Genomic DNA, 12,749 nt, shown 5'->3' with positions numbered 1-12,749 from the left:
CCACAAAATGAAAGTAATTAACAGACAGGAATCATAAATCATATAAATTACTTGACGTAACAAGTAATGGCAGAATGGCTACTCATCATTTAAAATACCTACAGGGAAAGGACTAAAAAAGTCCTTCCATAATCCTAAACTGTTATCTTTGTTCTCTAACAATGAGGATTTTCTATTAAATTAAATAAAGTAAGGTAATTCCAACTTGAAAGTTGAAGAGTGTGCTGTGCATCAACATACTATAGGAATATTTTCTGTCACAAAAGCAATGAGAAATTGCAAATATAACATTTAGGTTGACATATTGGAGTTCAGTATGTGCTTAAATAAGCTGATATGCCAAATCTAAAGCTTGTACACAAACAATAATGGACACATTTTTAGATTATTAAACTATCAATCCAATATTAATCTTCATGTTAAATATGTCTGTATCACAGTTACTTTTTCATCCAACTGTTTCTGAAAGGAGATTTATTATATCCTGCTAGCTTTAAAATAAGTGAGAAAACTTCTTTTACTTGGCACAGAAGGCAGTGATCAAAACTGAAGCATCCTGGATGTTATGCTAAATAGTCTGAATTTTAACAAAATATTAAAATCCTTAATATTTAAATATTTTAAAGATAATTTATTGTTTTTTAATTCAGTAATCAGCTTGACAATCTAAGAGTAAATTTTGGTTACTCTCTTTTTGTAGATTAACAAAAGTAAACGTGTTATAAAGTAAAATTCTATTATTTTAAAATCTAACTTTTGTACCTTCATTTTCTGCTTATAAATAGATTGGAATGAATGATAATTCTTTCATTTTAAGATGTTTCTTTGAAATTTGCTGTGGATGGAAAACTATGAGTCAAATGTGAAAGTGTCATAAATTTAGTATCCAAGCTTGTCACCTTCCAAATCTAGCTTCAGCTTCAAAGTGAGGACGAGTATAACTGGGGCTTGCTGCCTGACTCCATTTCTTTAATAGTCTTCAAGCATAGTAAACCAAAATGCCAGTTATAAAGATCAGAGCATCTTTAATATTCCATTTCTCTATCAGAGGAAAAACTCACATATGCATGTTTTAATCCAGTGTTTCCTATTCTAACTAGTTTCTTTGTTTTCCTGCAATAAATGTTTTAACAGCTTGTAGGACGGTGACAGTAATAATAAAGTGCTTACCATTTTCACTTTCTGAATTGAAAGACTTAATTATCCTACAATGTCATTAAGTCTGTGTTATTATGAGTTTAACCCATAAATTATTCATAATTTAGATTAATTCAGATGTTAAAATATTATGAATGCAATGTTTCTCATGTAGCTTTCTCTTTTTTTCTTATTCATTTTTTCCTATTCATTTGCTTTCCCAAACAGGTTTAAAGTGTAAGTATAATTACTAATATGTTGCATATGATTTTATGTGATATGAAAAGAAAAAAAACAGATAATGCTAATAAAGTAGTCAGCCTGCCCAGAACCAGGTATTATTTCTCTACTTCATATTTGTATTTTATATCTGAACTAGTTTTTAGTTGCACGTCCTTTGGTTTGTGTCTGTGTGTGTGTGCCTAGTTGCTCAGTCATGTCCAACTCTCTGTGACCCTGTGGACTATAGCCTGCCAAGTTCCTCAGTCCATGGGGGTTCTCCAGGCAAGAATACTGGAGTTGGTTGCCATGCTCTCCTCCAGTGGATCTTCCCAACCCAGGGGTCGAACCCAGGTTTCCCACATTTAGGCAGATTCTTTACTGTCTGAGCCACAAGAGAAGCCCTTGCGGTTTATGTATATAGAATTAAACTAGTATTAGACAAATGGATACAAGAGGAAGAAATGGGAAAAAGTTTGCCCTGATATCCGCCACCCTTTGGGATTTCGGTTTTGAGGCAAGAATTAACATCAGTATCCAGGAAAGTCAAAAAGAGCAGCCTTGCTCTAATGCAAGAATCACAGGCATTCCTTGGAATCCAAAGAAAATAAAAGCTAACCAAATCTCTCCTAAACATGCACCTCTACACAGTACCTGTAGTATCTAAAATGAGTTTAAAATAATTTTTAAACAAAATAACTTTTCTTTAAATAGATGGAAGACCAATAATAAAAGCCGATTGTATATCTTCTATGGGCTCCTAAGTAGAGCTAGTGGTAAAGAACCCACCCGACAATGAAGGAGACATAAGAAACCTGGGCTCATTCCCTGGTCAGGAAAATCCCCTAGAGAAGAGCATGGCAACTCACTCCAGTATTCTTGCCTGGAGAATCCCATGGACAGAGGAACCAGGCAGGCTATTGTCCAGAGGGTCGCAAAGAGTTCGACACATTGAAATAACTTAGCATGTATATGTATCTTTTACATGCCTTATTATGAAAGACATCCATTAAACAACCACCAATTATAAATCACATGTTATAAATATTTTTCCTTCTCCATTTAATATTACCATTTAACTTAATTTGCAAATTTTTCTACTGAATTTACCATTTTTCAAGGACTAAACATTTTAAAGAACTAAGGAGAAGGGGGTTTAAGTAAATGATACTCTGTAGGAACGCTTTTATAATTTTATTACTTAGTAAGTTCAAATATTTGTGTAAAAAATTTTGAGTTCCTCTGATAACTGGACTTTATTATTGAAAGGTAGCCTATTGATAAATATATGATTTCTAAAATGAGTCTTACAAAACCTCCTTACTTTACCAAAGACGCCAAGCTGAGTGCATCAAGACAGCTCGAATCCAGTCCGCCCTGCCTGCGGCTAAACCAGCAGCGCCAGCCCCGACACCAGTGGCCATGCCCCCGCCACCCCCGCCGCCTCCCGGTGCTCATCTCTATGAAGAACTCGGGGACAGCACGATGTAAGTAGACCTTTCAGGGACATCTAGAAATAAATGGGTTTTGATGGATGCTATGTGGTGAGTATTAAATTTCAACTTGATGTGGAAATACTGCTTACAGCCTATTTTGTTTATTACATTTTTTAACATAAAACTGTTAAGATGAAGACCTAAGAAAGTTCAATTGGAGAGTAATAACCAAAAAACTAACAAAAGAACATTAATAATAATAATAATAAAAACTGAGTAACAGGAAAGAAGTTTTCAATTTGAGGAGACATTTGCAGATGATTAGCTTGAGCATTATATTTAATTTCTAAATCTTCAGAATCAAGGATTTTCCCCCAAATTAAAAATTATGAAAATATTTTTCTCATAAAAAATGAGGAAAATAAAGCACAGTCATAAAATAGTAATTCCTGGTTTGGTACCAAAAGCCGACTCCTGTTTGGTAATCAAAAGTCCACTCTATGGTCTAAAATAATAGACTTTTCTAAGATACTATTTTAAGATGTTATAAAATAGAATTAAAATCTGAATGAAAATAATTAATATCACATATATAATAACTTAGGAATATTCTTTTCATTATATTTCTCTCAAATGAGAATGCTGTTATAACAGTATTTCTCCTGGACTATTTGGAATTGCTAATCAATATTAAATCATCATTTTGAAAAATTATTCCTAATAATTTAAATTATTTAAATTATTCCTAAAAGATTTTATGGCTTTATAGTGTCTTTAATGATGCTACCTCAAACCTGATTCCTTTTGAAGATATTTAACTTGACTATATTGGGAGAAGGAAATGGCAACCTACTCCAATATTCTTGCCTGGAGAATCCTGTGGACAGTGGAGCCTGAAGGGCTGCTGTCCATAGGGTCGCACAGAGTTGGATACTACTGAAGCGACTTAGCAGCAGCAGCAGCAGCAGCAACTTGTCCATATTTAAAAAAAAAATTCAAGATATATCAACATGAAATGCAAAACAACCAAGGATATTATAAAATTTTGAATATGACTAAATTAAATCCAGGAAAACTATTATTAACTGAAATTTGGTGGAATTGAGGGACTAAAACAAATTCTACTGTGTTACATTTGTAGCATTTACTAGTAGGAATAAAGCAAGCCTCAAAAATTATGAAATTTATCTTTTAATGGGAAAATTGTATGAAAACCTATGTATCAATATTATTAACTATTATATAGGTTATATTGAAAATAGTTTTTAAAATACTAAAACTGAATGCTAAAGTTGAATTTAACAGAACTTAATGCCTCACATGCTACTTCTGGAGTAATGATATAGGATTAATGTTTTAAATATTTTTTTTTCCTTTTGTATAAGTTGGAATGATGGTTTCTTTTTCAATTATTGGTGAATGTTGGAATTGAGCCAATAAGATTTGATTCTAAACACGTTCAAAACTAAAAAAAGATTTACGTGTAAAGTTGAATGTGCTTTATTTGAAATTAGCAAGGGTTATATACTAATTTCTATTTAACAAAACAGGAATACTATAACATCACCGGGAATCAGTCAGTGAGGTGGTGATAATTTTCAAAGAGCAACGCTTAGGGACTATTTTTATTTGAAAAATTGTAATACATAGTAGAGGATTTTGCAATTCCTATTTCTGTTTGTTGAAGTTTTTACGTTTTACATGTTTAATGGTCTTTGACAAATGTTTAAATTATCTATTCAAAAACTTTTTGCAAAAATTCTAGTCATAAACTACTATAAAATAAGCTATCTTCAAATGAATTATAATCAACTATTTTTTAAAAAAGACAAAGGGTACCTTGGGAAAAAAAAGTTTCACAAATAATTAACAACTTAGTGTAGACTGAATATTAACTCTGTAGAAGTCATATTCCTTCTAAATGAGACTTATGTCTTCTTTATAAATCAATGTGGACAAATTGTTCACTTCAGACATAGAAGCAATTCTTAGAATCTCATTTTTAAAATTCCGTTTTAGAATTGAAGTCACCCATGTTTAACAGAATCACCCATGTTTAACATTGGAGAAGGAAATGGCAACTCACTCCAGTGTTCTTGCCTGGAGAATCCCAGGGACGGGGGAGCCCTGGTGGGCTGCCATCTATGAGGTCGCACAGAGTCAGACACGACTGAAGTGACTTAGCAGCAGCAGTAGCATGTTTAATAGAGGTGAATTTAACTGTGTATAGGAGAAATTGGGCTGGGCAAAAAATCCATTTGGATTTTTCCATAGGATGTTATGGAAAAAACCAAATGAACTTTTCAACCAACCCAATAGATAGCTAGATGTAATTTTATGTCATAAGACAACCAAATCAATGTCATATGATTTTATCTAAAGCATTATTAAAATTAGTCATATTAACAAATAAAAATATGACACATACATCTTCTCCTTTGATATGAGTATTAAGTATAAAGCATATTCTTGTTAATATTTTCATAACCATCTCAATTTAACTATAGTTAAAACTTTTTTTTTTCTATCACATGTTTTCTCTTTCTCACCTGTGGATACATAGGCATAAGTAAGTAAATAATATCATTCTAATACAAGGGCATTAGAAAAAATAAAGATGCAATAGAATAGACTAAGTGCTGTTTTGCTCTATATACAGTAATCTTCATCTTTTACTGTACATTTACTTTTAAAAAGAAAGTTATATTTTCTATACTACATTCCTTCTTTATATCTTGAAATTGCATGAGTTTAAATGTATTCCCAGTGATAGTATGTCTGCTTATGAAGAAAAGTTTAAAAATTCTCTTTGTTTTTATTAAAAATATTTATGGATATCCTTCCATCAAAAATGAGGTGGTATCATTGAATAGATAGTTCTTTCCAAGAAAAATAAATCCAAGAATGTATTTACACAGAAACAACTGCTATATGTCAACCAGGTTTTTAAAGACTACTTTTTGTGATTTTGAAAAGCAGTTGCTGTTTGTTTAATCCAAGTTGTCTCCACTTTCTGAATTATTCAGGAGATCCTGACCACCTGTGAGAATTCTCTCTTGCAGTTTGCATTTTTGCCAAATGACACAATAATTATATATCATTATATTGTCTCACCTTTCATCCTGATTTTTCAATGTAGCTTTTACATTTTAATTAAAAATTACTTTGATTTCATCTATACTATGTGCGTAAATATTAAATGATGATAAAAATGAATTGGTTACTCTGAGCTTGAGAAGCAAAGTCGAATGAAAGACTATTTAAAACCCCAAGTCTCCCTGTCTTTCTGGGAGAAGGGTCCCAGTGCTCTCATTGGAGGCACTTATTTGTGCTCTTTGACTTATTCCATTTTATTTATGACTCACAGTCACTGTAATTCAGTGACCATGTCTGAGCAAGTCTTTCAGTGATATCAAAACTATCACTATAATAGTATATGTTTTCATTAAAGTGTGGCCTAAAATTTGATCTGTATCATGTTCAAAAGAAATCCAAAAGTCTCCCTTCTTATTTGTAATATTTATAGTGCTTTTTGAATCATTAAGCATAAAATTAAAATGGAAGAAAATAATCTCTGTCAAGATTCTTAAATACAATTTTTCAATTGTGATTTAGAACTCTGTGAGAGAAACCATCCCATCTGTCTGGAGACTAATTCTCTTAATCTGGAGAGCAGAACATCTTTCTGTATTCTCTTGCAAGCTTTATCTCATATAGGAGAGTACTTTTAACTCCAGGACAGAATTACTAAGATAAGAGACAATGAGCAGGTACTGAATCAGATACAGCTAAGGTTCCATTCCTTAAAACAGTCAATTCTGATCAGTCTTAACCAAGGCAAAGGATATAAAGCCACTGCCCAACATGTTGTTCTGTAACTTGGAAACTTGTGATTTATACTTGAGAGAACTGTTATGTGTGGTCATGGAAACTTCACTGTATCAAACTAACTAAAAAAAGAAAGAGAGAAAGAAAATCAGTGTGTGGATTGACACATTTTTTTTTAATGAAACTTCTTCATGCTACTCCCAGCTCTCTAGCTTTTCCTGGCCTGACTTTTTGAGAACAGAAACATCAAAGTAATGGCTTGCTTCAGTAGATTAGTGTTATTTGGCCTTTTATATTTTGAAGTAGTAATGAGAACCATAAAAACATCTTTCTCATGAAAGCTATTTCACTACCTGTTTCCTTACATTTCATTATCTTCTTTTCTTTCAAGTCTTTTCCTTCTCTACCATTTCCAACAAAGCAGGGAAAATAAATCAGTCTCAGAAGACAGGAAACATCAGCGCTTTTCTTCCCGCACTGTTGAGGCTCACAAGCAGACTCACGTAGATGGATCTCTTAAGAACAGCTGGCCCAGGTCTGCAAGAGATTTCACACTGATGTCTGGTGAGGATGCCTTAAATGCCCACAGTACCATTTACAAGGAATACACAGATCAAAGATCAACAAATTCAGACTTTTTACTAAGAACAGATTTTGTTAAGTCATTTTTACCCAAAACACAAGCCAAGAATGAGTTTCTGAGGGGCCCAAGGGAAAAGATTCAGAGGATGTGGAATCGCCCAACCTGCTTACCTAGGAGACCAATGTGGGAACTTCCTGATAGATCAGAAACCATAGCTCTAAAGCAGTGGCAAAGCAACAGGCAAAAAGCTGAAAATGAAAGCACTGGAACCAATCCAAATGAAAGAGGTAACCGTAGTCCCTTGCTTACAGTCGAAGATGCAGATGTAACAGAAAAAGAGGAAACAGGGGAAAGTGAATCACCGACTATAAAAGGAACGGAGCAGTTGCAGTCTCTACCTTCAGACTCTTCGCTTTCCTCTCCTTGGTCTCACTGCTCTCTCTCCACTTTGCCAACTGTTTCGAGGACTGTGGGACTCAAATCAGAACCTAATGTGTTTGTTTCTCCTGCTGACTGTTCCTTGGAACTTTCTCCTTCAATGCCTTGCATTTTAAATTCTGAGTTCCTTAGCAGAGAGACACCTACTTGTTTGATGACGTTTGAAACCAAAACAGACATTTTTGAAAATCTTCCCTGTCCACCAAAAACCTCTCCTCCCCCTCCTCCTTCTTGTCCTCCCCCTCCTCCTCCTCTTCCTTCTCCTCCTCTTACGCCTCATATCCTTACTCCTTTGGCTGTGTCCAGTCTTGCTCCTTCTAATCCACCTCCTCTTCCTCCACATCTTCTACTTTCTGTTCCCTCTCCTCCTTCCTCTACTTCTCCTCCACCTTTTCTACCTTCACTTCCCCCTCTTCCTCCAGCATCTCCTCCTCGTCCTTCGTTACTGCCTCCTTCAATGTCAGTTCCATCCACCACGTGTGCGTTTACACCAGCTATTGAACGTACTGTCAATGTGACACCAGCCAAGGAAGTGAAATCCTCTATGATACAGTTGTCAACATCAACAACACTGTGTAATGCAAATCCTCAAAGGGAACCAAAAGGCATTCTCAAACATGTAAAAAACTTAGCAGAACTGGAAAAGTCAGTGGCTAACATGTACAGCCAAATAGAAAAAAATAATCCACCAGCACAACTCTCCAAACTTCAAATGAGTTGTCCTTCAGAGACAACAAATACGGAAATGACATCTGAATAAAACCAGGAGAATTTGCACAATATTGTTGAAGGAATTGAAAAACAGTCTCACAGTCATTCTACTACTTCACTGTAATGTTTCTTTTTTAGTTTTAAATGGACAACTCTTTTCTTGACCATAACCTTCTAGTGGAGGCAAATTTGGACATTAAAGAAGATACTATTCTTTTACCCTAAATTCAATGCAATGCTGGTTTTTCCTCATTTTTAATTTAAAAGATTATTAATCTCATCATTACTAACTCATATTATAGAGTTCCCTTAACTTTCTTAACTACTAAGTAGCATTATTTGTCTACATTTATTTAAAAAGTAAGTAATTTCAATCTATTTTTCAGTTGGTATATATGGGCATGAAAGTTAGATATCCAATTTAAACCAATGGCTTGTTTATCATGTTAAGTTTTACATTTACTTTTGATCATAGTTTATATGAGTGTTCCAGGAAGACAGCAGACTGTTACAAATAAGCTAAAAAATGATATCATATGTTCTGCTATTTCCTTGAAGCCTATGTATTTGGTAAGAAGAAATATACCAAAGTAAAATGTTATGTATCTAAAAATGTAGGAGATGACAGACATTATGATATTCCAAAATAAATCTCAGGTATAGATGTAGACATCTGTTTTCTTATAAGAACATCCTTTACTCTGGCTTGCTTTTATCTTACTAGTATGCTTATACATTTGATAAATCTTTTACTTTTTTCAATTGCTGTCTTATTCTATTTATTTCCCATTGTGTTTTCTCTTCCTTTCTTTATAATGGAAATAAATCTTAAATTGTTGACTTTTGTAAGACATTTCATTGTTCCCACAAATGTTTATAAATTGCTCTTTAGCTTTGCTTGTTCACATTATTATATCATTCCTTAATTATAATTTTATCTGAGTCTCCTTCAAAAATAATCTTTATCTCCGGTTTAATAAATTCTAATCAGTTTCATTAAAAGAAAGTTAGCTAAATACCTACAGAGTTTATCTAGTATGAATTTAGTTACTATTTAATCATTAAAAATTATATTTTTCATTGTCTATCAATAATATAAAACATGATTGTCTACTAAAATTTTTTAAAGTGCATAATTGGTTTTATTCCTAGGTACTTTTTTTAAAATTAGTTTTTATTAGGGTATAGTTGTTTTAGTGTTGTGTTAGTTTCTGCTGTACAACAGTGTGAATCAGCTATAGATATACATATATTCCCCTCCTAGTTACTTTTAATTGCTATGGATGAATCATCCAAATTTAGCCTGTAAACATGAATGAAATATAAAAAATTTAAATAGAAATCAAGAAGAAATATATCTGGTGAACTGTCACCAGTTTTATATATGTCTTTCCTCTTTATTTTAGGCAAAGAAAATAATTTATACTCTAAAAAATTTCAATAGTTGTTCTTATATCTTAGAGCTCAACTTGTTAAATTCTTAAAGTCACCAACTAAGCTAAGTACCATCTTGCTATCCTAATGAAAGCTATCTTCAACCATCAAGTAATTACTTTGTTTTTTCCATCTCACACACGGAATAAATTTTACTTACTGGAAATCCTCACTTTGAATACAAGCATAATTGTTTATTATATGCTCCGGTTTTAATATTTTAGGTGATATGTCTGCACAGAGAAAACACAACTCCAAAATATAGGCAAAGTCCTCTTGATAATTGCCATTTTAAGTATATTAATTTAGATCTAGAGCCCTACAATGAATGCATCATTTCATAGGTTTTGTTTAACTCATATCATGTGAAATTTCTTCAAGAATTTGATCTAGCACCCCAGTTAATGATATCAAATAAAAGACTATAAAGTTATCTATTTTCATTAGATCCTCTGCTTCAGATTCTTTTCATCCAAATCAACAGCAATTTTTTTCCTGGGGTTCTTGAACATGATTTTTTTCTCTCTTTCACTGAAAAACTTCAGTTGGAGTTTTTGTTGGCAGCTGGTCATATGCATGAGAACTTGTGCTATTTGGCGGACTCTGACAAGGTATTCTTGACAACTGCATAAACCTTTAATGTGAGTGTGTGTCTTCATGCTATTTTGTATCAGCCATTGGAAATGGAAAAGAAATTTCTTGATAATGCCTTAGAATTATTTGATAATTAAATCTCCAAATGATTACCAAAGAATATAAGAAGTCCAAATAACAATTTTATGTAGGTATATAGCCTTATTAAATTGTTACTTTGTCCTTTTTCATAACCTTTTTATAATTTTAAATTGTTATTAATATTTCATACTTTGCAAATGAAACATCCATTCCCGTGTTTTATGTTTAATCTAGTCTTTCATTGACACATTATATGTAGAAGTTTCCTTCATCATAAAGTCAATTAAAGCATCTTCTACTTGAGATCTAAAAATATTCTGGTATACACTCAAAATATTATTCCTCACCACAACCCCTAAGCTCACGCAACCTGACAGCAAACCTCCAAAAAAGAATATCGTTTTTTCTTCTGCATTTATTATGATTCAGTTAGTGCAGAAGAAATTATTAGGTACCTTATTAAAAGTTATAACTTGTTAACATACACTTTCCTTATTGTTAAAAATAAACAATAATACATACAAAGAGTATAAAATGAAAAATTAATACATATTAGAATACATAAACTACATGAAAAGATGCATGAGTGTCATATGAATGGTTTTATAAGGATTAATAAGAAGTCATGTTAATTGAAAATACCAGATAACTATACATATTGATTCTGTTGTTTACTTTTTCTGAGTTATGTTTTGCCTTTGAGATAAGACAAAACAATACAAATAACCAAATAAAAGGCAAGAAAAAGGTTAATGGAAATAGTATAGTTCATCTACTGATATTTTATTTCCTACATTTATGGAATGTAATGCCAATGAAAAGAGGCAATTTAAATATCCTAGAAAATGAAATATAGGTTTTATTGGCTATGACTCGAGTCATTATTAAAACCTAAGTAGGAGCTCTCAACTTTATATATCTCTAAAACATACAAATTGAGTAAAAGTTGAAAATGTCTCAACTTTTAAATGCTTTAAGGTTATCATCCCCCTATTTAACCATACAACATAAGCATCCTGCAAGACCTCCAATGGATGCCTGAAATCTCAAATACTGGACCAAGAGACCACTCATGTTCTGGGAGGGATACAGAAGAATGGAGTGAGACTTCATAATGCTACTCAGAATGCAGTCTAAAACATACCACATTTCTTTTTAGAATTTTCCATTTAATGTTTTTGGACCATGGTTGACCACGGGTAACTGAAACCACAGATAGATAACCACAGATAAGACAGAACTATTGCAATAAATTGCTGACAGCAATATATGTGTATAAGCATTAGATTACCATTATTACCAACTAGATAACCATTATTAAACCAACAATGCCTTATAATCACTTAAGATGTATTCAAATAAGCAGATTTATCTTATAAAGTCCTTGGAATATTTTAAATAAATTTTCTACAGATTCTTTTGCTGGACTTTAGAGAGTGTTCATAGTAAATTTTCATTGCAGTTGTTTATTAATTTCATATAGCATGGTCAACAGCATCAGTGTAATACTTTAGGTCAAGTGTTTAATGAATAATAAATAAAAATCTTCATAATTAATGACATTGAAAACATTCCATACTTTTTTCCCTCTCAAGTACAGTCAAATGTTTCAACAACTTATAGTCCATTTAACTACATAAATCTCTATGTAATATTGAATGCTTGGCTATTATATTTCTAAAATCTTTTTCATGTCATGTCTAGTAACATAATTGGCATGTAAAGACTAGTCATTATTTTGCATTTATTATTTTTAGAATAATTTGACAAAACAAAAAACCTTACAAACATTTGGAAGAATATGTTCTAGCCATGGAGGTAATATTTTTTGTCCTGTGCCAATATGTTTTTCATGTATCAAGCATATCTTTTCCCCAAATGAGTATCACACATATCAAGACTGGTCTAGGACAGACATGATGTAGAATATTTTTAATCTAACTGATCATAACAGAGTCAATACAGATTGTGTATTGTTTAGTTTTCAGATGGCATGAGAGTCTGGAGTGATAATGGTGTTTAATAATGTAGGCATAAAATCTTGATCTTCCTGTTTTGATACTGCCATAAAATATATTTCTCCTGAGACAATTTTTGAGAAAAAATCACCTTCTCAATTTTTCTATGATTTTCTTAAATTACCTTCATCTATAATTCTATTTTATCTGTAAATCCAGGGTGTTTAATACTGATTTCTTCATTTCTGCCTTGCAGGAGAGGTTATACATCAGAGGTAAGGGTTTTATGGTGCTATGTTACATCAAGGTTACTGGAAAAATATTTATGTT

General features: G+C 32.4%; 1 protein-coding gene across 7 annotated transcripts in view; it reads left to right on the top strand.

Moving 5' to 3' along the window:
• PCDH15 (protocadherin related 15) overlaps positions 1-12,749 on the top strand; it is a 1,046,857-nt gene that overhangs the window by 1,011,657 nt on the left and 22,451 nt on the right. For 3 of the 7 annotated variants that reach the window (XM_027528918.1, XM_027528916.1, XM_027528924.1), the window contains 3 exons: positions 1,366-1,374; positions 2,691-2,843; positions 12,676-12,694. In XM_027528918.1, the coding sequence (XP_027384719.1) occupies positions 1,366-1,374; positions 2,691-2,843; positions 12,676-12,694 (181 nt within the window). The remainder of the gene's footprint in view (positions 1-1,365; positions 1,375-2,690; positions 2,844-12,675; positions 12,695-12,749) is intronic. The other 4 variants (XM_027528919.1, XM_027528917.1, XM_027528921.1 and 1 more) reach the window with 2 other exon arrangements.

This window comes from Bos indicus x Bos taurus, chromosome 26 (genome assembly GCF_003369695.1).
Source record: "Bos indicus x Bos taurus breed Angus x Brahman F1 hybrid chromosome 26, Bos_hybrid_MaternalHap_v2.0, whole genome shotgun sequence".
Taxonomy (NCBI): Eukaryota; Metazoa; Chordata; class Mammalia; order Artiodactyla; family Bovidae; genus Bos; species Bos indicus x Bos taurus.
Note: the sequence above shows the minus strand (reverse complement) of the source record. Positions and strands in the feature narration are given on the sequence as shown.